Source organism: Pseudopipra pipra, chromosome 6 (assembly GCF_036250125.1).
Source record: "Pseudopipra pipra isolate bDixPip1 chromosome 6, bDixPip1.hap1, whole genome shotgun sequence".
Lineage (NCBI taxonomy): Eukaryota > Metazoa > Chordata > Aves > Passeriformes > Pipridae > Pseudopipra > Pseudopipra pipra.
This window is the reverse complement of record NC_087554.1, coordinates 60,901,047-60,927,763: the sequence shown is the minus strand read 5'-3', so window position 1 is coordinate 60,927,763 and position 26,717 is coordinate 60,901,047. Positions and strand designations below refer to the sequence as shown.

Below are 26,717 nucleotides of genomic sequence, written 5' to 3'. Positions count from 1 at the left end.
GGCAGATCTTAATCCATACAGTCAGGGTCCAAATAACAGTCCCCTTCAGAGCCTCAACTTCCAGCAAAAACAGTCTTCTTATTCAAAAAAAAAAAAAAAAAAAAAAGGTTCCTTTTACTGTGACACAGCTCAGAAGAAAAATGTAAGAGGGATTTACAAATTTATGTAAATGGCTACAAGCTCTGAAATACTTTCTGAAAAATGGTAACCACTGTCTTTAATTCTGAAGTACAACACAGCTCAGATGACTGAGTGTGAGAAAAACAAGGTGCAGGGGAAGCAGGGGAAAGAGGCAGAGAGTGGAGAAAAGGACTAGGAGAACTCTTTTTACCAGAACTGGCTAAGCTACAGCTTCCTTGGAAGGGTATGAGTACACAGGTCAGCAAAGAGTGATAGGAACTGTTAAAACCCAAAGACAAGTGGATATTTTTAAAATCTCACGAAAATGTCAAGGTCACAAAGTCTAAAGCTTCACCCTGGCACTGCTCTGGAACAGCCTTTAGCACAGCAGATGAAGCCAACACAGCCAAGGGGCAGAGAAGAGGTGCCCCATAACTGCAGGACACTGGATTTCTGATCCCCAGGGCAGTGCCAGCCATGTCCCAGCATCCCTGAGGGGCTTCTCCACAGCCAAATGCTGCATCAGTGGGGACACACCAGCCAACCAGGCAGACATCTGACACTGTCCTTTCAACCCCTCTATCCTAAAGATCAGTGTTCAGCTGGAGATCAGGAAGAATTTCTTCACTGAAAGGGTGGTCAAGCACTGGAACAGGTTGCCCAAGGAGCTGCTGGAGTGACTGTCCCTGGAGACCTTCAAAAAACAACTGAGTGTGGCCTTTGTGCTCTGGTCTAGTTGACATGGTGATGTTGGGTCAGAGGTCAGGCTCCATGATCTTGGAGGAATTTTCCAGCCTAAACTGTTCTGTGATAGACAAAATAGTTCACAGTGGGCTGTAAATGCACATGAAACTCCAAACTCTGCCAGCTGCCTGTTGAGAGCCAGCCTGATTAACTGGAAACACTCCACGTTCAAGAGCTACGTGGTTAAATCTCCTCCTCTAGAGTAACTGAATTTAAGTTTCCTGGATTCAGTTACTGACTATTCCTGACACCATAAGAGAGGCAGAGCATCTCCTGCTTTTATCAAAGCTCTCTAAGCACCCTCCACACCCAGCAGCCCACCAGACACCTGAACTGTGCAAGAAGCTCACCCCCAGCAGCAGCTTAAAGATGTGCCATCCCTGGAAGTGTCTAGGGGAAGGTGTCCCTGCCCATGGCAGGGGGGTTGGAACAAGGTGGTTTTTTAAGGTCCCTTCCAACCCAAGCCATTCTGTGATTCCACGATTCTTTGCTGTCAGACAGGGTGGTGGCTCACAAGAGCACCAAACCTGTCCTTGTCTGTCAGTGCAGACTGACAGACCCACCCTCAGCAACAGGCCCCACAGTGGGGCTGTGATCCCAGCTGTGATGGGTGAGTGACCCATCACCCTTGGCAACTGCCTAGTTTAGGTTAACTGCTGGCTTAAGGTTAGCACTCAAGGATAACAAGGCCCTCAAGGCTGTCATGGAGAATGTGTTAACCAACCTGCTGAGCCTCAGCTCATCCCTGGGTCACATCCCAGGTGGAACAGCTACAGGAGCTACTTGAGCACCAGCTGAAAGGAGCCGGATTCTGTTGTGCTCCACCCATAATGTTTCAACTAAAAACTGCAAGGATGTTGCAGAAGAGGGAACATGGCAGGTGACCCACCTCTTTAGAGAGTTATACCTGCCCAGTGCTGCCATGCTGAGGGTGTGCAGCCACCTCTGCCAACACCTACAGCAGAGGAATCAAGTCCAGAAGGAATGTAATTTCTTTCCGAAGTGTGTTGAGAAGTTTACACGCTGGTCCTAAGTAGGCAAGTTGAACCAGAGAAAGCTGCAGTGCTCAACTTGTTAGAGAGACATACAAATTCTAGGCACAGAAACAAAATATATAATCAGTTCTCCCAGACAAGTAAAGCCTTATCCTCTGCTTTGTCCTGTCCCCATATCCTGTAATCCCTTTATAGGATTTCTCTGAGTAGGAAGGGCAAGTAGAACCAGTCTCACCACAGAGTCAAGGCAGGAGGATGTTTGTTAACCAGCTCATCTCTCCAGAGTCCACTGGAGAGGAGGATAAGTTCATCTAGACATATTTTCAAAGCATCTCAACCTGCCTGTGCAATTTGATTTTTAAAACAGTTTTGCATCCAAGCCAGGCAGGTGAATATACCAATGCAATTAAACCACAGGCAGTTTGGCACAGATGGTCCCCAAGAAACAGAGCAGCAGGGGGTTACATTTAATGATGAGCCAGGCCCTCAGTGAGGCAAGTCAGCAAGACCCCACTGAAGGCAGCAGAGCTCACTCAGCTCCTTGCACTTCTTCCAATAGTGAGCAAGGCACAGCCTCTCCCAAGAGGGCCAAGATCCCTCATTAGAGACCCAAGCACATGCCTGGAACAGCATCCCCCAAAAGCCTGAGCACCCTGGGCTGGAGCTCAGTGCAGCTTTACAGGAATGCACTCCCAAACATCTTGGATCTGGCAGCATTTGGATATTCTGAGGGCAAACACTAGGAACTGTAATTTTGGGAACCATGCTTCCAAATGCCACTCCACCATGAGGATGTGGCACCCCCTCACTGCCATTATACAAAGAGGTGTTAGAAAACAAAGTTGCAGCTCAAAAAAAAAAAAAAAAAAGCCTCCTCTTCATGCTTAATGGGGGCAGCAGGATCCCCAGGCAGAAAAAGCTTTTCTCCAAGTGGTAATTGTTCCATTTTAAAGGATGTGGATTGGTGATCCCCAGCACCAGGGAAAATTCTGGCTCACTGCACCAAGGTCTAGGTTGAGCAGAAGAGATTTAGACCACAAAAGCTGTGCCAGCTGCCAAATCCCCACAGCACAGAGAGCACCATGTCCCTTGGCTGACAGGCCCCTGCAGAGCCAGACCCCAGAGCCAAGAAACCCACAGCCTTCCAATTGAATCATCATCTAGGAGAGCTGGTTCCAGCTACAGCCCACATTTGCCTTTAGAGGAACCCAGAAGGAATCCAAGAAAGTTGCATCAGTCCTATATTGGAGCAGAAAGACTTTTTTTAAATGCCTGTGCAGAAAGTCTCATTAAATAGAGAGAGACCAATGCTCAGCTGAAGCAGAAATCCCTCTTATCTTCCCCTGCAGAAACCCAGGCTTCTAAAGGAGATCCCAGAGGGCTATAAAACATTTTAGCCTCCTGATTCATGCTGCCCTTGCTAAGCAGAGCCTGAAAGATCAGGTTTTCCCCACACACACACCCTTCCTTCCCCTGCTGCCACTCTCCCATCAGCACCACATCCTTGCCTTGCCAGATACATGCAAGATTCATCCTGGCAAGGGAAAAGTGCTGCAGTTGGAGTCACAGAAAGCTCAGGGCAGGCTTCAAAGCAGGCAGCAAGTGCCTTGCAAAGGCAATGGGGAGGACTCCCAGCTTCTGCTGCCCTCCAAACTTAACAGGAGTGAGAGTTATTGCTTCCTGCAGAGGAAAGATTGCTGATGAGCTGTTGTCTATGGCACCCCACCTCTACTCAGAGGAGAAATACCATCTGGCAGTGCCACCCCTGGAGGGCTGCCAACCTTTGCAGTAAAATACGAAGGCAAGAGAAGGTCAAGATAAAGGAAGGGGCGCAGACACAGGCAGAAAGATTAATTCCTGCCAGGTGGTATCAGTCCAGACACCGGAGTACAAAACTGGATGGATGAGCAAGCAGAGAGGAGTTCAAGTAGGAGAAAGAGCAAGAAACAATTCTCTGCAGGAAAACTGTGGGTGAGCTGAACTGGTACCAGATCAGAGCTGCAGAGCAGCTCCAGAGCAGCACCTACTTCACCTCAGCATCTCTGGGTGGGTGTTACCTGGTCCAGAGGCTCTGCAGTGGATGCACACTCCAGCATTACAGGTGTGCAGAGCCAGATTCTACTGCAACAGCAATAGCACTGCTGCTCCCTATCCAAGGGAAAATCCCATCCCTCCCACCACAGCCACTGGAATTCCAGGCATCCTCCATGACGCTGTTCACTGCTTGCTCCCTGTACCTCCTGGGAGAGGACAGGTTGTTCAACAACTTTATTGGGCACAATTAGACATGCACATGGCAGTGTGTCAAGCAGACAAACTGGGGGCTCAGTGTCAGGGCAGGGGAGCCCCTGCACAGGCAGCTGCCTGACCCTTTTCCTCAGGGGTACCTTCCGACTCCAGGCGGTCCAGCCCGTAGGTCACGGCCGTGCTGATCCTCCGCACAGAGGGAAGGGCTGTTCTCCTGGCAGAAGAGGCCATGGATGCTGGAGTGACCAGGACCACAGTTCTGCTGGATGGTTCCTCTGTCTGTCCAGACGGGGTAGAAGGCATCCCACCAGGAGCTGGGACAGCCTTCTCACTGGTGACCATGATCCCATCCGTGAGATCTACAGAGGACAGGAGACAGCAGCAATATTTAAAAACCTACCATTTAAGAACAAACTCCTTAATGAAAACTTAACTCTGACTGGAAGTTATTAAGCTTTTGCTTCCTTCAAGATGTGACTCTGCTGTAATGAAACTTTCTCCTCAAGGACAGTCAGCACAGGAGGTTCCCCTTAATGAGGGAGGGAACCCCCAAAGAAAGTTTTAATTCCGTTGCTTTGAGGACACCAGTTGATATCTCAACCAAGTGACAGATCTAATTGTTTATTGCAAAGATAAAAGTCAGTTGAATCTATAATTAAACCCCAGAAGCAAATTAATTAGTGGAAACTGCCAGAAGAACCTTCTCCCTCCCACAAATGGACCTTGAATTAAGAGATACAATGCAGAAAGGTTTTGGGGTTTTTTTTCCTTTCAAGGCCCTGCAATATAAGAGCTGCCCAGCAGCAGTTTCATTACAGTGGTCCCTACTGCTACAGAAGCACACTCCAGCCTGGAGCCAGCCTTGTGCTGAGGGATCCCTTGTTACACCCCTGTCAGGAAGACAGGCTCCTCCATGTACCTGCTGAGGTGACACAGAGCCAGCAGGCAGCAGCCTGATGAACACGACTGCCCAAAGCATTCCTGTATGAGCTACAACTTGACAAGAACTCACCACTCCTCAGTAGAAGGGAATATCAATGCAGGCTTCCACACCCAAGGGCTTGCCAGACTCCAAGAAGAAGGTGTCTTTCCCCCCCCCCACACTGCTCCTGTGTTACACTGATGAAACATTTTCATCCTTTGGACTGAGCACCAGCAGTCTGTGACTGCCTTGGGCTCCAGGAGTAAGAGCTCCCCCTCCATAAATAAAAAATGGCTTAAGTGTCTAAAGCTAAAAGGCAGCTTGCTAGCAAGGATAGACAGGGTTTTGTATGGTTAGGGGCAATTTTTTTAATTGCCTCCACTTATTTGGGGCAAAAAACCCCCAAACTGTCAAATATCAAAGTGGTGGATCTCACAGCATGGGCAGAAAGCAGGGGCAGCCCAGGGCTAGAGGAGGCCTGCAGAAGGTTAGAGCAAAAAAAAAAGTCACTTAGAATAAGGATGCTGATACTAGTTTCAGATGTCCCATCCCACCTCATGTGGAAATGAGTCCTTGAAGCAGAATCTTACCTTCAACATCCAGAGTGTTCACTGCAGAGGAAGCACCAGTTGCCACCAGCACCTCGGTGGCACTGGGAGCAGTCAGCATCTGGGTGTCTTCCCCACTGTTCTCCTGGGGAAAGCTTGCAGCTCCTGTTCCCTGGGTAGCACCAGGCACCACTGCCACAACTGACAGACCAGCATCAGCCTCCTGGGCAACTGTTGTCACCTCCTGAGCAACACCTACAGCAAGAACACGCGTCAGGACCAACTCACAGGACACGGGACGGCAACAGAGGACACATCTGAAGAAATATAACTCAATGATTAACAATTCCAGGGCCACAGTGCCAGAAGCAGGTCCAGCCAAGTATCATCAGGGTGGCTTTGAGTGACCAGCCCTCACAGCTCTGAGACTTGAGCTTTGCAGAAGCGTTTATTTTTGTTGCACAAGTCTTATTGACAGACAGTGTTGTTTTCCCGTCATCTGGGAAGCAGCAGAGATGGAACCTGCTGACAGGTCAAGTGCTTACAAATTAATCTAGAAATTAATCAGTCAGGTTTCAGCACCAGGCTGCAATTAGCCTTTCTTCTTTTACAGCAAAAACTAGGTCTTCTGGATGCAGTAAAGGGAAACAGTCCTTCTGCCTCTGTAGCCTGGGAGGGAAGATTAAAGATGCCCAGCAATTACAAAGTCCTAAGCCCCAGCTCATGTTCCCTCACCAGCCTGGAAAGATCTGACTGCCCAACACCTCACTGGGCTTTTTTTTTTTAGCATTTCCCTGTATTTTAAACCTTTTCCTTTATATTTTAGGTGTTGAGCAGAAACACTGTCACGAGGCTGAAGGTGCCACCTCTGCAGGTCCATGCAGGACAGGGTGGCCTCCAGAAAGCTGTCCAGGAGGAAGATTCCTGCCTGGTGACAGAGTTGGCACAAGCACTGGGCAGCCAGAGCCTGGCCACAGCTTCACTCCAGGGTAGGGAGACAACACCAGGAGCTTCTGTTATACAGGACAGCAGCTCTCTGGACAGGCCTTTAGAACTGAGTGTTCTTATAAAGTCATTTAAGATGTCAGGTACTCTGAGGCTACAACTCACTTATTCCTAGATTTAGGAAGCATTTGCAGCCATCCACTGTCTCTGCATCTTCTGCACTGACTGCAAGTGAGACCCAAGTAATCCCAGATGCTACTTAATTTAACCCCCCAGGAATTATTTGCAGAGCTTCAGCATGAGCTAGTGCAAGGGTACTTCGGTTCTTATCAAAAGGATTCTTGGGGGAGTGTTTTCTCCCCTGAAATAAAGTGTTTAACCAGTGGGCCAGAGGCTGGGGTCCCACCCTACCCACAGAAGGGGCAGAAACAGAGGGTTATTGAGTGACAATTTACCCAGCTCTAGTCAAGGCAAGATGCCTACAACCAGACTACAGCTGTCCCCACTCAAGCACCAAAACCAAAGAACATTAACAAGGAAGTTTTTCAATTAGCAAGTCTCCACTGATGAGATTCCAGCTCTGCAGTCCATACCCAAATACTCCATGTCCCTCAGCCCCAGGCTCAGCTGCCACAGCCTTTCCAGTCTCAGCTTTCCTATTTGTTCCTACAACCACCCTCCCAGCTTGAGGAGCAGAAGGAGCAGCTCAACTCAGCTGCTTCACTCACAGCCAGGACAGGGGACCACCCAACTGTGCACAGGGAATCATGTATAGAAACAGCCGAGGTTCTGCAGTGTATTATGGATGGGAACTACCCATTTAGGCTCTTACCCCTACACAAAGCCCCACAGCCTTTCCTGAGGGGAAAGATACACCCTCTCTATTGCAGGTATCAAGGTCACACCTTTTCCCAGTCCAATTCCCTGAAAGGAAGCATAGACTCCCAAGAGCCCCCCTCCTAAACCTACACTTAGAGGCAAGTGTCTGTAACAAGCAAGTTTTACCTTCCCATGAACTTTCCAGAGTAGGGGAGAGCTCAGGCTGAGTCTCTGTCCCCACAGCAGCCTCTGACTGTGATGGCAGAATGCTTTTCTCCTCCTCTGCTGTGACTGCACTTGTGTTTTCCAGCAAGTCCAGATCAGCCGTGTCTCCATCCGTCACATTTCCAGTGTGGGAAGCACCACTGCTGCCTGTGGAAGTTGCTGGCAGCTCCTCTCCTTGTGCTGGCACTGTACAATTGATCTCCTCAGCAAGCTCAGGCTCTGGTGGAGGGGACACTGGGGATGGCAGTGCTCTTGTTGCATCCTCTTCCTCTCCCACACCTCCCTGTGGGGTCTGGGGTGGTTTTGTCGTCGCCAGGTCCTCTGTCACTTCCTCATGAGACGTGCTTCCCCCTTGACTGATGTCCCCCAGCTTTGTGTCATCCCAGTCAGGTGGCACAGTGTCTGCAGGGTGGATGGTGACAGTGCCAGCTGTGGTGGGCAGCTCTCCTTGTGTGACCCCTGTCCCTGCTTCTGGGGGAAGGGAGGCCTCAGTCACCACGAGGGGACGTTCGGCAGCCACAGACACTGGTGGAGCCAAGGATTTCAGAGGGCTCCCTGTGCGGGGTCTCAGCATTCCCACCTCAGGGGTCACACCAGGAGCCTGGGGAGTTGGGATAACAAGGTGGTCACTTGCTGTTTCCCAGCTGGGAGAACTGGGGCTCAGCGTGGGCTGGGGCACAGCTGAGGGGTGTGAGCTGCTCTCTGCCCCCTCCTGCTCCTCCACAGTTGTCCCAGGAAGGGGGGGGGTTGCTGAGGGGCTGGCAGAGCTGTGCTCTACTGCCACACCACCCTCTGTGGTGACCTCGCTGATGGGGCCACCCACAGACTCCTCCTGGCCAGGGGGGCTCAGCGTGGTCACAGCTGTGGTCAGCATGGCCTTGAGGGCATCATCCTCTTCCAGCTCTGACTTTGTGGGACCAAGCTCCTCCCCACTCACAGCAGCCACTGCCCCAGCAGAGGTGTGGTCACCCAGGCCTTGGGTGCTGGGGCTGACATGGCTGGGGCTCACAGGGAGCATTTCTTCTGCAGTGGAAGCTTCATTCAAGGGTGTCCCAGACGGCTCTGCTGACACTCCACATGGCTCTTCAGAAACTGTCTGCTCAGAAGGGCCCAAGGTATTTTTCAAGTCCACCATGCCAGTCCTTTCATCTTCCAGCCCATTCCCTGCCCAGGGGCCATGCTGGATCTTGGTCGTGTCCCCCTCCTCCAGAGGCTGAGATGCAAGGCATGGCAGGCTGGAGGACAAGAGCAGGATGCTGCAGGTGACCACAAAGATGTTAAATCCTACTGATCTCCCCATGGCCGAGAAGAGATGTGACCAGAAGCCTGCAAGGCTGACAAATCCAGAGTGCAAGGCCTGGAAAGGCAAAAGGAAACCAAGATTACATATACTCACATAACCACCCACTGACCCAGGGCCTTAAATAACTGGGTGACAAGTGCCAAGAATTGGCCAGTTGTGAGCAGACACCTCCTATATATCCCAAGCAATTAGTTCCTCCATCTGTTTTATGGTTCTTAGTCTACTCTATCTGAAGATGACAGGCAAAACCAAACCTTGATCTGAAGCCCAAGACAGACCTTGCCTAGCTCTCATCCCAGCAATAGAGTGCTATGCTCCACCCAGCAGGCATCAGACTTGTAAGCAATGGTGAGGATCAACTTGTGTGTCCTTTTTCAAGTCCAAAAATTATGTTTGTCAGGGCCATGAAGTCCAGGCTTGTTATGGCCCTGACACAGGAGGAAACCAAGGAACTTGCACAGAAAACAAGATGGGTCTGTAAAGCACAACTCAGGACTGGAGCCACCACAAGAGGCTTTAGGGCTGCACCAGTGCCAGGTCCTGTCTGAGGCCCTTGACCCCACAGAGGAAACCACAGCCCAGAACAGCAGCACTGCTGCATTAGCACAGTGCCTGTGCTGCACTGCACCATGGAGGCACTTCCAGAAAGTTTCATGTCTATAATCACTGTGCAAGTCAAGAGTTTCCAGGAGAGCACTGAACCAGGATCCCAGCAGTGATCCAGCCAGCTGACAGCCTGCTCTTGGCAGGCTCTGCTGCCTCCACTCACACAGCTCCAGGAGCAGGACAGACAGACTGGGCCTGCTCCCAGACACCTCCCTCAGGCAGGTGCCCCTCAGTCCTGGGCTTGCTGCACCATCACCCCACAGCAGAGACCATCCCAGCCATGGTCCCACTCATCCCATGCAGGACAGCTGGTCACACCAGTCTCAGGCACACAGCAGGCAACCCTCCATCACACAGCAGAGCTGGTGTGGTCCCTCCTCCTCCTTCCAGCTCCTGGAGGCAGCTTGTCAATAGTAAAGCCCTACTGCAAGAAGCCTCCAACCATCAACAGCTTCCCTTGCTTTCTCTAGTACATTCTTCCAGTCCTGCATCCAAATCTGGGGGCCCCAACATGAGGAACATTGACCTGTTAGAATGAGCCCAGAGAAGAGCCACTAAGTTGATCACAGAGCTGGAGCACCTCTCCTATGGAGACAGGCTGAGAAAGTTGGGGCTGTAGAAGAGAAGGCTCTGGGGAAACCTTAGAGCACCTTCTGGTGCCCAAAGGGGTTCCAGGAGAGCTGGAGAGGGACTTTGGACAAGGGGGAATGACCTTAAGCTGAAGGAGGGCAGGTTTAGATTAAACATTAGAAATAAGTCCCTGCCTGTGAGGGGAGGGTGGTGAGGCCCTGGCACAGGTTGCCCAGAGAAGCTGTGACTGCCCCATCCCTGGAGTGTTCAAGGTCAGGCTGGACAGGGCTTGGAGCAACCTGGTCTAGTGGAAGGTGTCCCTGCCCATGGAATAAGATGATTTTATAACTCACAAGCGAACTGCAGGAATAACAAATATTATTTGGGAAAGTTGCTGGGGTTGTCAGTCGCCTCTCAGCCTTCCAAAGAAGAGCAAACATTACCCTGTGCAGTCCTGCTCAAGAGCACCAGGATGGGTCCCACAGCTTGCAACACTCCTCACTTCCCCCTCCAAACAGACTGTAGACAAGTATCACTTGCATTTGCACACACAGAGTGCAGCAACACAGCTCAGAGTCAACCACTGCAGGCTCCAGCATCTGGCTGAGCCCTCAGGGCACACTGAGTCACTTTTTCCACTCTCCCTGCAGCCCTAGCCCAGCATTTTGAGCTGCTGGACTAATTCTCCATCACAGGCCACACACGTGCACCAGGTGCTCAGGGACAAGCAGAAGCCACCAAAAGCTGTTTACCAGTGCAGACACCTTCCACTTTATTTTTAGCATCTTCTTCCTCTGAAAGATGGGTGGCCACCCATCTATGTCCTCTATCCTTCCTGCCAAAAATAGTTGAAAACTGACAATATTTAGCTCTTCTTTCACACTAATTCTTTATAGATTTTGTAATTAAAAAGCACTAAGGGTATATTACACAAGTTAAACTGTTAGGGCCCAACTACAGGCATCTGCCTTGCCATGCTGCTGAATATAAATCATGTTCACCTCACAGCTCTTTAGCAGATGCCTGTTAAGATCAGACATATTGAAACATCAAGAAGTTGGGGGGTTTTTTCCATTCCAAAAAGAGTTTGGCCCTAAATACAGTTTCTCAAGAAGTCAGGAGTCTTTAGGCTGCACAAATGCTTTCAGCAGTGGTTAAACCTAAACAGAACTCCAGCTGCACTTGAAAAACAGTCACACACATTATGCATATGTATATACACATCTGTATAGATAATTAGTAGGTTTGCAGCTCCAGGTTTTCCAACAGCCCAAGACATTCAGGAGGTGGTTAGCAGGAGAACTAAAATGTTAATCTCTTTTCAACAAGCTCACTCCATCTTTACTAGAATCAGAAGTGTCAGTGGATAAGAGGGAAAGCTGCTCCCTAAACCACTGGCTTTCAGACATCCATTAATTAAAATGTAAAGAACCCTGTTAAGAGCCATTCCTCCTTCTGGCTAGTAGATATGTGGGCAGTCAGTACCAGCCTGATACAATAATTCCTGCAGTCCTTTAGGCAGCCTCATATTATTTCTCTCAGTCTGAAAAGCACTTTTGGCCATAATCCTACATTTCTATGGGGCAAAAAAAATAATATTGGAGAGTTATTTGCTCAGGAAATCCACAACAAGTAGATCTAAGCTAACCTAAACCTTTACATTCAGCGAAAGCAGGAGCTTGCTGCAGGATAATGGCACAGGTTCACACTTCAAAGAAGATTAGTCAGAGCTTAAGATCTACTTAGCTTTAGGAAGAGGCTGGATTAGGCAGTGTATGAACAGCAGTGACCTGGCTATCTCCTTAAGCAGAGTTTGACACCTTGCTGCAGCACTTCCACTCAATGCAGGCTCCAGCAGGTATCTGGCTGCAGAGCACTTTGTTACTCAAGCATCATTGAGTTATACATTTATCCTCCCATCTGGCTATTTTTATAGTCAGCCTGCTCTCCAGCCTTAGCCAAGCACTAAAAGCAGGCTGGAGCACACTGCCCTGACCGAGCACCCCCTCTGTACTAAGCTCAAACTTTTTTGTTACCAGCCTGGAGCTGGTAACTCAACATTTCATGCCCCAGGAACCCCTTGTCCCCAGATTTCACCTGGCATCCCACAAGCAGAAGCCCTGGAGGGCAGCTGCCAAGCTCTCGGTGGAAAAACTAATCCTTGCTTCCAATAGGAAGCACACACTGAGGGCGAGAGGCAGTGCCAGCTACTTCCCCTGCACTTAATAACAACAAATCCCAGGGGATGCAGTTCCCCCAGCCGCAAAGGCAGCACGACTACAGGCAGCCAGGGAGCTTTATCTTTAGCAGGGAAAATAATAAGTTTTCTTTTAACACCTGGTAGGCTGGAAAGAAACACAAAGGACTGCCAGGCTGGAAACAGGGGCCAAAATTCCATCAGAAACGAAATAAGAACTATTTACTACTGTGGGCAAGTCAGGAAGCTGAGGGACAATAAATATAAATTGGTCACCAGCTGAAGCAGCCCTGCACACTCAGTTGGATCTTTCTGAATCAGGCTGCTTCCCTGTTTCACACAATTAGCACTTGCACTACCTATTAAATCATTAACCCCTCTGTGAATTCTGGAGACCTGTCTGAGGTCAGCTCTTGGGGAGCCACACAAAAGCCAGCTCAGAAGGAACCCCCAGCCTGTTATGGTCACTCCAACAGTGCAGGTTTGCAGGGGACCAGCACAGAGCAGATGTCTCTCCTTCAATACCTGCTCCTTGCATGGACCAGTGGTTTGAAGGCACACACTGCAGAGGATTAAACTCTCCCCCTCTGTCCCAGTTGTGTGTAGCTACTCACTCAGAGGGCTTTTCAGACTTTCACCCTGTCAACTCTACTTAACTAAACCCCCCAAAAAAAAAAAAAAATTTGCTGTTATTTTCTGCCTTTGGCAAGTTTTGGCTGTGTTTTCCCCTGAATTGTTGAAACAGAAGGAAAACAAACAAAAAAAAAAAGCATCAAGTTTTTAACTCACTGAATTACAGCCCTATTCCAGCAATCCCTTTCCCACACTGGGAAGGTGAAGTGGCTGCATGCATCATAAAGCAGAGTGCAGGAGATGAACAGGTCAGCCCCAGACAAGTCCCTGTCTTGCCTTGGAACAGAGCTTCTCACGCCTCCAAGCACAAGCTTGGTGCCAGCTCTGCCTGGGTGTGCTCAGGTGTGTCAAAAAAAACGCCGCAGATCTTTTCACGTGAAGATTTAGCAAAAACGTACAACTCCAGCAACTGCCAGCCACCAATGCTACGTTACACAGTGCTAATGTATGCAATCCAAGCCTCATTACTTGTGCTGAATACAAAAGCCAGCAGATAATACACTGCAGAGCTCCAACTCCTACTTTCGCACAAAAGCCCAGAAAAATGCCTTGATTTCATCCTGCATTGTGTCCCTGCCCAGTTCAACCGAGTGAATTGGGAGAGCTGATGCTCTCGCAGCACATACTTTAGATAAACAGACTCCACCAAATAAGGTACCTCCAAGAGCTCAGCAAAATCCCAACAGTGACACAACTCTACCTGACTTTCTCACAGTCAGGTGAGAAAAATTATGTCAAGACAAGCACACATCAGAGGGGCACATCCTCCCCTACCCTTGAGGACTGATCCTCACAAGCAAACAAATGAGATATTAATATTCTGTAAGACCAGCTTCCCACCAGTCCTAGTGAGGCACCTTAATACATAATACATCACCTCCACTTCCAGCCTCGGCATTCCAGCAGTAGTTCTTTGTGGAGCCAGAGACATGACATGTTTTAGGCATTATTCCCCCAACCACGGAGCCGATCCCTCGCTTTGTTCAGAGCAGCACACAGACCACCTATGGAAATCCCTCCTCGGATTTGTAAGTAAAAGCTGCATAGTTCTCCGTGCCTTCTGACCCGTGCCAGGTCCCCGGCACCACAGAAGTCGAAGGTCTACCAAATTCCTGAGGGATTAAGACCGGGAGGAGGAAGGGGGGCTTAAGAATGAGGCCAAAGGGTGCAGCGATTTTCAAGCAGCAGGATAGAAGCGCTGCTCTCCAGCCTGCCTGGGAGCAGAGGGATAACACTCAGATTCCAATCAGCAAGAAACACTCCGGAATTTCAGTGCCTCACCTAAACAGAGACAGCAACACCTCACAGGAGAGCTGGAGGCTCATGAATGTCTGCAGGTAAAGATTTAAGAGCAGATTAGATACACCTTGTCAGGCCCTTTTAGCTTGGATAGGACCTGCGTGGGATCCAGGGAGTGGGATCAGGGCTAGCTCAAGGCTCCATGACACCCAGTACGCCTGCTTGCGGGGCACAGATCCATCTCCCCGTCCTCCTCAGTCACATTTCCAGCTGAGTTTACAGCCCCAGAAGCGCATCCCTTCCCTACACAGCAAGAGATCCAGGGGGAACAACCGCCCCGGGATCCCTCCAGCCCAGGCCCGCAGCAGGACGGAGGGACAGCAGCGGTCACCCCTAAACCACCCCGGGGAGAAAACACACACACCCAAGCCCACAAAGATTTTCCGAGGGAGCCCACCGGGACCCCCATCCCGGCAGGACGCCGCCACCCCCCCGCTCCCGCTCTCCCTTTTTCCCCCCCATTCCCATCCCCCGGGGCTGCAGGGACCAGCCGCTCGCCGGGAACAAAGAGCCGCGCCGAGGATGCGCTGCCCCGCGGGCAGCCGAGCATCGCCCGGGAAACAATAAAAACCAATTAAAAAAACGAGCGAACACGGGGCGAAGCCGCCCCGGGGGTGGGATGCCGGTTGTGTTCGGAGGGTGTGCGTGTGTGTCCCGGCCTCACCTGGGTCCCGGCGGCTCCCCGGCGCCGCTGCCCCAGCCCCGCGGCCGCACGGGCGGAGCGGAGCCCGGCCCACCCGGCGGGCGGTGTCGGGGGCTGTGCTGGGCTGGTCCGCCCCGCCCGACCGCCGGCCCCCGCCTGCCCACGGTGGGTTCTGTGCTCCCCACGGCCCGCAGCACCCGGGGGAGGCCGCCCGCAGCCCGGTTTTACGTTTACTTTTCCACTGACTTTGGAGCATCCAAGCCCTCAGCCCCCCCCTCCACCCCGCATCCAACTCTTCCTCGCAGCCTGACCCGGCGGGTTCCCCCCTCTCTTTGCTTGCAAGGAGCTGTGAAAACAAGGCCTGCAGCACCCTTAGTAGTTTTCCATCTATTAGAGATTCTCCTCCAGTGTTTTCGGCTGCAGAGGTCACCTTCCCCCAACACTCCCTCTGCACGGGAGAAAGTCTTCTTAAATAACATCCCACACACGTATTAGCAGAGCTTAATTCAGTTTCCTTATTTTTTTTGTTGCTTTGTTCTAAGCACCAAGGAGAAAGAAAAGTAAACAATTTTAATAGTGTTTTCCTCCTCCCACCTGTGTTTGTCCCCAGCCAGAAACCCTCTAACAACAGGAAAAGAAAACCTTTACACCACCAGGTCCTGGCTCACACATCAACTCACTTTGTCAAAGAGCAGCTCAGCAATTCATACCTTGACTGCAAAAATCACAAAAATAGACCAGCTAAGCTTCCTCTTGCTTCCCCCGAGCCTGGTGTCAGAGGCACCACGAGGTCTCAGCACCACACACAGGGTTTTATAGGGCAGTGACTCATTCAGAGCAGGGCTGCAGCAGGTGCAAAGCGTTTGTGGTGGGCAGGGACAGGTGAGAAGAGACCAAAAATAACGAGCTTTCATTAAGGTGAGATTTTGGGGGTGGAATTGCTCAAAGGGAATAGAAGAAAGGTACAGGAGAGGTGACTCGAAATCTTGGCTTTGTTATGAACATGCTCTGCCACAGGAAGCAAATCAGTGAATCCTCCAGTTAAAATAAAATGCTACAAAATAAACTCCTTTTTTTTTTCCCCCCCAGACAAAGGGAGATGTAACCTGCTGGTACGTGTCACTCAGCTCTTTAAACAAACAACATAATTGATCAAAGAAAATGAGATATTCCTCCTCAGGAAATTGTTCATTATTTTTTCTGTTTGCTCTGCTACTAGAAACAACATTTTATATTAGTGGTTTGCTCTCTGTGCTAAACACACTCCAAGGTTTTACCTCTTCAATTTTAGAGAAACAGTGTGTTTTCTGCTGGATTTCAACCAAACTGGATCCAGCCCAATTCATTTGATTGTAGCATTGTGCATCCAATATTAAAAGTTTCAAAAGACAGATTTGTTGCGGGTCAGGGCAATTTTTTTTCCGGGTAATATTGCTAAGCTCTGCATGAGATGAAAATAAAGTGTCAAAGTGCCTGTATCAGCAGTAAAGACAATCACTGGCAAAAGGCATAAGAAAGAACTTCAGAGTTAGGTTTGATGGAGCAAATAGTCAGAAAAAATGTTGGGGAAAAGTCACTTCTGGCTTTGCCTCTATGAGTTGTAAAATCTGAGGAAATTATTCATTAATCAATATTTTTAGTGCTGCACCAGCTTTTGAAATGAAATACAAATATGTGAAAAGAAAGGATGTTTACTCTCTCCTCTAAGGGAGACGGTGCAGGGGGGAAGGAAGAACTAAGAGCTGCATTTTTGGGGCCATTTTGAACACCCTTGACTCCTGAATTAGGGACCCTTAAAACTCTCAGCAGGTTCATCTTCTTTTCTGGCCATTTCATTTTGGCCAAGGGCTCTGGCTGAGCAGAGGGAATGGAGGTGCCACTTCTGAAGTTAATGGTGCAGCCAGATTGTCCAGGAAACCAAAATCAATGAGGGCTTATTTTTTATGCAGCTGGACGTTGTGGCGAGTCAGGGATTGGTTCCCAAGCTGCTCAGTCATCCATGTGCAAGGAGAGGGGCAGGATAACAGAGACATCTCCCGCCAGAAATCAGAGCCCTGGGCAGTGAGTCCACCAGGCTCGAGCCAGAGGCTTGGCTCCAGCAGCTCCACCATTCACCCCAACAGCTGACCTGGCATCCAGATTTGCTAGTGGAAGATGTCCCTGCCCATGGCAGGGGGTTTGGAATGAGATGATCTCTAAGGTCCCCTCCAAGCCAAACCAGTCCATGATTCCATTATACTGTTTTCAACCCCTTTTCTATCTAACCTTTAAAATTAACAGAAAAGTAATTTAAAATGTAAAGCATGTGTAAGGGATGCTCTACTGTTCTCTAAGGGTGCAGAGCACTTAAAAGACTGGAGAGGTTTTCACTTCCCCCTTGACTCTGAACCCAGATTGGCATCGTGTCTTCTCAAGGTTATATATCTCACTGATAATCACTGTAACCAAAATAGCTGGTTATCTGTGTTTTTTCCCTGCCTAAAATTGCATATTCCCCGTACGCTGCAAGTTTCCCTACCCCGCATAACCTGCCAAAATCAGAGGCTTCTGCGTTATCAACAAAAATATCTGCAGACTTAAAAAAGGAGGTGTGATGGAAGAAGCAGAAATCAGAAATTGCGAGGGAGCACTCTTTTGTTATTCATTTCTATGGTTTAGTAATTGGAAATACTGATTTTTAGCTCAGATCTGTGGCCAGAGAGCATATAAGTAACCAAGCAAAACTGGCCCACGGCAAGTTAAGAAACATCCATTCCTTTCCCTTCTTACCCTGGCTCTGATTTGAGATATTTCTGTGCAATCCTCTGTTGGTCTTGTCCTTCAAGATCTCTCACCTCAGGTGAATTCAGAGACTAAATTCAGATGGTTTATTCTTCCATGCGGGTAGTGTAGCTGGGAAAGAGTCAGAATCGTGTCCCATTCCAAGCTCTGCCTCATTAGAAGACTTTCAAAACTGAGATTCACCACTCTCTGCCTCTACTTCCCCTTCTGTAAAATGGAAATAACCCAATTTTTGTAACCGTTATAAAATCTGTGTATTATTATAACAGGAGACTGTTGTGCAAAGTAATAATACATCAGCTTTCCTTTAAAGGTGATATTCCTGTCACACCCTTATTGCACAAACCAAAAAGTTTGTCCTAATTAAGAGAGTGGGTCACATAAAAATTTATATGAAGGCACATTTTGTCTGTATAAATTTAACTAAACAATCATCCTGACATCAGAATGTTGCACCTTATGCTGCTACTCCTGGCACCTGTGCTGAGATGTATCAGCTCTCCTAAGTATGTCAGGACATGCCACAGAAGGTAAAGGCAATTTTAAAATAGTTACCGTTAATTTTGCTGCTGGATAACTTTCCCAAAGTGAATATTTGGGACATCCAGCACACCAGTCAGTGCACATCCCCATCACACCATTCACCTTTACACCAGCTGGTAGCATCTGTTTTAAGGGGCCTGCTCTTCCCACTGAAGAGCAGTCACTGCAATGGAGTAGCATTGAGGCTAATTCAGGGGAAGTGAGAGCAGCACCAAGAGGAAAATTTGTTTAAAACAAGTCCACTTTGAAAAAGGTATCAGGGAGTTTGTGGCCAATGACTTATTTCAAATATAATCATGTTATGGATGAACAGATTTCTTTTTCCTGCAACTGCAAACTCAATAAATTCCATCTACAATTAAATCTCAATCGGGAGAATCAACCTGGATCCCTTTCTTCCAAGTTCCTCACTGCTAGCACTAAGAGGAAAGCTGGGCAAGGCCAAGAGATGCCAGTACAGCCTCACTGTTGCCAGGGATTCACAGTAATCAGTCCTACAAGGGGGCACGGGATCCAGCTTCTGCTTCCCCAGCTCTCGTGATTCTGAAGTGCCCACAGAGCAGGAAAGCAGTAAAAACTTATTTTTGTCACTAAAGTCAGCAGATGTGGCTTGGAGAGCACACAGAGACCAGATCTGCTGAGTAGGAAATGCCATTTTTACACATTTGCTCTCCAGGGTAGAGCCAGGCTCCTGCTGACTGCTCCAAGGTCACCGGAATCAGTTGCAGTTGCTCTGGGAATACAGCCCAGGAGGACCAGTGCTCACCTCCAAAACTGAATCACTGCACCCCCCTCATATCCTTCAGCAAAATCTATGCATTTAATATCCAGGTACACCTCATATTACAATTTTCCCAGAGATAAAGTGCTGAGGAAGCCAACCCCATGCATATTGGAGTCTCAGCTAAAACATGAACCATCTATCAACTCCCTGTAGTGCTTGGATATTTTTCCTCCCCTGTCCTACATATTCCACTACAAAATTAGGCTGACAATAAAAAAAGCACCTGACCCACAACCCCAGAGCAAGATAACCCTAAGCCCGGTTCTGACATTAAACCCTCAGCTTCTCCATCATCTGAAATAGAGCTGTTCACTTAATACAGGGACTTTGAGAACTTCAGCTCTCTTTTCCTTCTCAAAACTTGAAGTTAAACTAAAGCCACAAGTTTTAAAGAAGTGCAGTGACAGTACTGCTACTCCATCCCTCACAGTACAGTCCTTTCTAAAACAGAATAGAGGGGCTGAAAGACCCCACTGCAGGGACATTTGGGGTCTCTTCCCAATGCAAGTGGTATTGGGACATCTGGGTGGGAAGTGTGCAGTGTGCTGATGTGAAACAGTGATGCTCTCCCTCCAGACACCACCAGCGTTTTCATTATTCCCCTGTGAAGGGACTTTTAGGTCAGTCCAGAAAACTTTGGAGCACAGAAATACACATTTATGTGTATTATGAGCACAGAAATACACATTTTTGTGTTGGAAATAGTCAAATCAATTAAGCTGAAATCCTACAGCAGGAACCAGACCCAGCTGTGAACAGAACCCGAAGCAGTTGGGCTTTCTTCCTTTCTTCTTTCTTTTCCTCTTGGATCCCCTGGAATCCATGCTCCCAAAAAAAAAGGTGAGGAAATACTCAGAAGCTCTTTTATTAGGTCTAAAGCTGGCCCTAAATATGCAGCTCCCTGATTTTTCCTGAGGAAAAAATGGATATGTGCCTCAACAAGCCTGTACACAGAGATTAGGGAGGCTTAGAAGCGAGTACACAGACTAAGCCAGCCGATGTAGGGACACAAAAGACTGTTTATTTTATGACCAAGGAAAAATAATAATGCTCTGCTGTTGAAATATGCAGGGGTTCAGCTGAAATCCCAGTCTATGCAGGGGTCCAGATAGGCATTTCGGGTTTAAAGGGAACAGAGTATTATCTGGGCGTGCTGCCTCCGTGCCGTCCCCGCTTGGGCCTGCAGTGTTTGTGCTGCAGGACACATTCTTTTATGGTTCCAGTGTTTGCAAGTGCACCTCGGGGATTAATTCAGCTGAGAGCTGCTGTATTTCAGGGCTCATACAGAAAAGTAATTTTCTTTATGAAAAACGTTCCCTTTTAACCCTCGGGGCTGGTTCTGTAGCTGCCACCTCGAGGCGCCGGCGCCGCTCCGTGTGGAGGAGAGCACAGAGCTGCTCTGTCACAATGATGTGTCTGCAGGAGATCTGAAAGGGTTGGGTTTTTTTTTTTTTTTCCTTTTTGCTGCTTGAATACCAACAGAGTCCTGAAAAAGAGAAAGGAAAGAGAAAAAGAACTGCATTAACCAAAAGGAACTGTCCTACAAATTTTAATTTGTTGGAGCGAGCGCAGAGGAGGCCACCAAGATGATTAGAGGGATGGAGCAGAGGGAGGGCTGGGAGAGCTGGGATTGTTCAGCCTGGAGAAGAGAAGGTTTGGGGTGACTTAATTGCAGCCTTCCAGTACCTGAAGGGAACTTACAGGAAAGATGGAGAGAGACTTTTTACAAGAGCATGTAGTGACAGGACAAGAGGGAACGGCTTCAAACTGACAGAGAGTAGGTTTAGATTAGATATTAGGAAGAAATTCTTGGCTGTGAGGGTGGTGAGGCACTGGAACAGGCTGCCCAGAGAAGCTGTGCATGCCCCATCCCTGGAAGTGTTCAGGGCCACCCTAGATGGAGCTCTGAGCTCATCTAGTGGAAGGTGTCCCTGTCCATGGCAGGGGGTTGGAACTGGATGATCTTGAAGGTGCCTTCCAACCCAAACCATTCTGTGATTCTACGATATCAGAGTTTTCACTGATTTCAATGGGCTACTGTTAATTTCTTTTATTTTTATGTACTTGTGCGACCTCTTCCTTGCCTGTCAGAGGTATCACCGCTCCCAAAAGTTGCAGTTCCCTGGCTGCATTCAGGGAATAATTTCTTACTGTGTTAGGGAGTTCCTGCTTTTTACTCGTCTGGACTTTCTACTTACAAGCTGGCTTAATTGTCCCACCGTCTCCTTAGACTGTGAATAATTATCTCCATTTATATTGTTATCCTGCATGTATTTATAGCCTGATTCTTTTGGGTGAGCATCACCATCTGTTTCTCCAACAGTCACATATTTGGGAGAGCACGAGCACTTTTCACATTATGCAAGCAGCTCCCTTGATTAAACCAGCACGGCGGGGATGGATTTTGTTATGAAACCCTGGCACATCTCCGGCTCTCTGGCCCCTGTTATCAATAACTTCTAGGCTCTGAAAAGACCATCCATTAAATTAAGCCACTTTTAAGCTGCAGCTTGCATTTCAGAACTCGTGTTAAATGTGATTGATTAATGTAATTTAAGAAGAGATTTCCAGTGGACTATGAAGACAGTGGTGTGATTAGCAGGGAACTCTGATCGTTCCTAACCCAGGGATAATACATTGAGGAGGAAGGGATGGGCTGTGGATTTCAAGTAAGGCCAGTGACTTCTGCAAAACATATCTGAATAATGATTTTACATTAAAAATTATATTTAAAACATAAGCATAGTGCTGTAAATATGCAATTATGGCACGATAAGGTATCACAAACAGATGAGGTTTTTAGATGAAAACAAGTGATGCAAACATCATGCTTAGATTGTAAATTAACCATATATTACCTAAATTACTCCCCTTTTTATACCTTAAGTATTTCAAGAGCAGCAACATTAGGTATACTATATTATGTCTTTATAAGGCCCCTATCAGAGAGATATTCAAGAGGATTTTACAGAATTTAAGAGAAAGAAAATTCACACTCCAGTGACAGCATGTTCTCACAGGCACAGTAACCTCACGGCTTCCCTCCTGCTGTCCTTGGACAGCGAGGGCAGACAGCGCTCCCGGCAGTAACTCATCATACAATCATGGAATACCAGGTGGGAAGGGACCTCAAGGATTATCTGGTCCAACTTTTCTTGGCAAAATCACAGTCTAGACAAGATGGCCCAGCAGCTGAATCCTGTGCAGCTGAATCTTCACTGAGGAATCCACCACTTCCCCGGGAAGATGATTCCAGTGGCTGATTGTTCCCATCGTGAAAAATTTTCCTCTTGTGTCTAATCAGAATCTCCCCAGGAGAACCTGGAGATTCTGGGATCATTTCCCTGACAGAAGGCCCAAACAGAAAAAAGTTTCTTGACTATAATTCCCAGCTCTGCCAGGTGGAATTACAGCTGAGCCTGTTTTCTTGGTGCACTGGGGCATTGCTCAAACAGGGCAGAGTTAAGGCTCTGTTGTGGGAATGACATTTAAACACATTTTCATGCGTCCTTGTGTGCACATGCTTTAAAGTTCAGCTGCATTTCCATATTCTGGGAGGGCATAAAATGCTAACAATAAAAAACAATTAAAAAACCCATTAAAGACATAAAACCACACAAAATTTTAAGGCAAGCCGAGCTCTGTGTCAGAATGTTTAATTGCTACAGGGTTTTGTCTGTTTATTCTTTCATGTGTTGGCTGCTGCCTTGGCAATGATCCCTCCTCCTCCAGAGCTCACGGGTTGTGGGCTGGTCCTGTTGCTGTTCCTGCATCTCACATCACCACTACAGCCTTTTCCTTGCTCCTCAGCTTTTTTCTATGAGGAAAAGTAGATGACAGGATGGGAAGCTGGTGATGGGTTGTATGGAGAGTGCATGGGCTCATGTGGAGTCTTGGGATGGTGCCTGAAGGAGAGACCTGAAGGCTTTATGAGGGATGTAAGGGACTTGTGAGGAGTCTCTCCCTGCAGAGTTCCCCTTCTTCACACCCTGCATCAACAGAGCCTTTCCAGGATGCCCCATCTGCCTCTTCAGCTGCCCCAGTCTGCACTTATGCTACACACACACACACACACACACACACACACACACACACACAGACCTTCTCTTCTCAGCACTACCTCTTTGTGACTCAGGTGACTTCAGGGGGACCAGAAGGGGGGGAAGGTGACAAGGCTGTGACAGGAGCAGCAGAGAAAGGAGAGTTGATGCAGCCCACGGGCTGGTGCAGAGGTTTGTTCAGGAGACACAGCAGACGGTGGCAGCGACAGCTTTCGGTGCCTCACATCACTCCCACTCATCATCCACCTCTCCCACACACCTCCACCTTCACGGATGGTAAATGGGGAGTGTGGATGTGGGACAAACAGCACTGCTGCAGGGAGAAAAGCACGGCATCCACGAGCTGTTACAGCAGCTCCCAGCTCAGGGAGGTTGGGTTCAGGGGCAACAGGGCTCATCAGTGTCACGACAGCCCACCTTGAAGTCCTCTTGCTTCATGAGCATCCCTTGTCCTCCTCTGCACAAACCCCCGGGCTTTCTGCCTGGCCTGGCTGGCAGTGAGCAAATGTCTAGACCCAGCTCACCAGTTAATAGCTTTTTCAATATTCATTTTGCTTCCCTGAGGAAGAAATGGGCCCCGTGCACTTGGCTGATATAAATACCCGGGGACAGATATTCTGGGGACATGAGCAGGGTCTCAGTTACACTCCTGGACCTGCACAACAGCTGCCTGAAGAACAGCTGGGTTTACAGGTGTGGTTATTGCAGGGAAAGGAGAAGGGGAAGATTGGTGGGGGAAAGGAGATGGTTTTCGGGAATGGGGCAAGGCACTACCTTAGGAACCTCTTTCTCAAGTGATCCCAAATTTTCATTAACACCAACCAAAATCTGTTAGAGACTCCCCTTTCCCAGCCAGGGCATCAAGTCACAAAGGACTCACAAACCACGAACAATATTCATCAGAACACCTTTTATTGATTAAGCCTTTTACTATTAATGGAGTCCAGCTGCTATTATTAATAGTGGATAACTTCTCACACACTTCACTCAAACACACACACTCCCTCTCAGTTTTCCAGCTGGAGCAACAGCTGGGAGGACAATCCCAGCTACTTACACAGCTTGTACTGATGTGCCAGTGGCTTTTAGGTGGGTTTTCACCAAGTGTCTCAAAGGAGGCTAAGGGGGGACCTCATTGTTCTCTACTAGTACCTGAAAGGAGATTCTAGTGAGATGGAGTCAGTCTCTGCTCCCAGGTAACAAGTACAGAACCAGAGGAAATAGCCTCAAATTGTGCCAGGGGAGGTTTAGATGGGATATTGGGGAAAATCATTTCAGAGGAAGGGTGGTCAGGAGTTGGGACAGGCTGTCCAGGAAAGTGGTAGAGACACAGTTCCTGGAAGTGTTCAAATAGTGTGGATGTGGCACTTGAGAACACGGTTTAGTGGTGAACATGGTGCTGGTGCTGCGCTGATGGTTGGACTCAATGATCTTAAAGGTCTTTTCCAACGTTAATGATTCCATGGTTCTGTGAAAGGGTGCCTTGTTTCATCAGGTGTAAGGAAAATCCTCTTGTCTTGGTGCAGCCACCACCTTTCTGGATGCAGAAAGCCCTATTCTGTGGGGCTTATTAATTCCTGGGGGACTTGCCCCCCTTTGGCATGTATTCTCCTCTCTTCAGTCTATTTTTAGGTAACTGTATCTCCATCCACACCCTGAGGTACTTCCAGAACCCATTCCCACAAACTCACACAAAGGTGCTTTCGTCACAGGCTGTTACAGACCAGAAATGTCACAACCACCTGAGCAAGGCTGTTTCAGACACTTTGAATAACTTTTTTTGTGGTGACTGATCCCACCTGTAGCAGAGCTGAAGATTATTTAGAAAAGCTTAACATTTCCTAACCTTGATGGGGTTAAAATTTCAGCCCTAAGTCAAAGTATTTTGTTGTAATATGTAGGCATGTACAAACACAGCTTTTTCTTTGCTCCAAAACTGAATAGGATTTTGGTTTCTACACCTGCTATTTTGTGAGAATCTGAGATAGTACAGCATTCTCACAAACTTTACAGAATGTGTCCTGTGATATGGCTCTGTGATTTTGAAAGTCCAAACATTCCCCTTCTTCAAAGTGCAGACAGATGAAGGCAAACCCCAGCTGTACTGCTACAATTAAACACTTCCACGAAAATGGCTAAAACTGAACTGATTAAAATCAGATGTTGAGCACTCATATCCCATCAGTAATCTCTCACCACAGCTGATCTTCTGCCTCTCTGATCACCAGTCACAGGCGACTCAGTCTTGAAAGCGTGGATACATAAATGTCCTGAGCTGAAAGGGATCCACAAGGATCATCGAGTCCAGCTCCTGGCCCTGCACAGGTTGCCATGGTGGAGTTTATAATTTCTATCCTCACTGTATTTCGAGCTCCTCTCCTTCACTCACCACCTCTCAGCAGTGAAGTGAGAGGTGTTTTTGCTCCTGAGACTTTTCATTTCTGGTCAAAGGGAAGGATGCTGTACCCTGAAGGTACCTATGTATTTAGCCTCGTATAAATGACTATTGCATTAAATGTGGCAGACAGAGGATGTGCTGCAGGGTCTGTGGTGGGTTTAAGCTTTTGTGGGGGCTTTGGGAGGCCACGAGATGGTTTAATGCAGGGTTGGATGGTGTGGACAGGTGATGTCCAGCCCCTCATAAATCAGCTGTGTGATGTGAATTAACAAATCCCTACATCACAGGCACTTCACTGTGGCTTAAAGCTTGTGATAAACTGAGAAAATGATTCGGGCTAATTAAGAGAAAACAGTGTAAGGTCAATATGACCTGGAAAGAAAAGAAAAAGAAATCGTAAAAATTGGGCCCCTATAAAGAGATAAAACAAGTTACCTCCCTTTTACCTTGTGTAGGATTTATAGTGAGAGAATTTTGTTTAGTTAGCTAGATAATAGCATCTTTCTTCAAATTTATAACTTTGTATAGATAACAAGCAAACATCTGCTGAATGTCTGATTTAACAATATATTATGGATGCTTATAGATAACATTCTTGTTAAGAAATATCTGTGGAATGTCTGACCTAACAATGTGTAATGTTTATACTCAGGTGTCTAACAATGTGTAATGTTTATACTTATGTATAATGAATATTCATGTAGTAGCTGGGTCTCTCAAGACAAGACATTGAGGGGCTGGAGCACGTCCAAAGAAGGGAATGGAGCTGGGGAAGGTCTAGAGCACAAGTCCCATGAAGAGCAGCTGAGGGAGCTGGGGGGGCTCAGCCTGGAGAAAAGGAGGCTCAGGGGGGACCCTCTTGGTCTCTCCAACTCCCCGACAGGAGGATGGAGCCAGGTGGGGGTCGGGCTCTGCTCCCAGGGAACAAGGGACAGGATGAGAGGAAATGGCCTCAGGTTGTGCCAGAGCAGGTTTGGATTGGCTATTAGGAATAATTTCTTCACAGAAGGGGTTGTCCATCCCTGGCACAGCTGCCCAGGGCAGAGTTGGAGTCACCATCCCCGGAGGGCTTTAAAAGCCGTGTGGATGTGGCACTTGGGGACGTGGCTTAGTGGCGGGCTTGGCAGTGCTGGGGGAGCGGGTTGACTCCGTGATCTCGGAGGGCTTTTCCAACCGAAATGAGCCTGTTATTTTACGATTTTCCTCGGGTAGAAGCAGCCCCAGCCCCACGCTCCCTCACGGGATCGCGGTCGCCCCACACTGGCCCCGCCCCCTCCCTCACACGGCCACGCCCATAGAGTGATCCCGCCCACGAGCTCCCGGCCCCGCCCTCC

The 26,717-nt window shown here is 48.3% G+C and overlaps 1 protein-coding gene across 2 annotated transcripts in view; it reads right to left on the bottom strand.

Annotated features, from left to right (window-relative positions):
- Positions 1–14,939, bottom strand: part of ARMH4 (armadillo like helical domain containing 4) — a 64,865-nt gene extending 49,926 nt beyond the window's left edge. Inside the window, exons 1-4 of one of the 2 annotated variants that reach the window (XM_064659532.1) lie at positions 14,838–14,939; positions 7,527–8,922; positions 5,619–5,831; positions 4,247–4,465 (exon numbers count right to left, since the gene is read on the bottom strand). In XM_064659532.1, the coding sequence (XP_064515602.1) occupies positions 4,247–4,465; positions 5,619–5,831; positions 7,527–8,865 (1,771 nt within the window). In that variant the 5' untranslated portion in view covers positions 8,866–8,922; positions 14,838–14,939. The remainder of the gene's footprint in view (positions 1–4,246; positions 4,466–5,618; positions 5,832–7,526; positions 8,923–14,837) is intronic. The other variant, XM_064659531.1, reaches the window with a different exon arrangement.
- Positions 14,940–26,717: the final 11,778 nt, after the last annotated feature.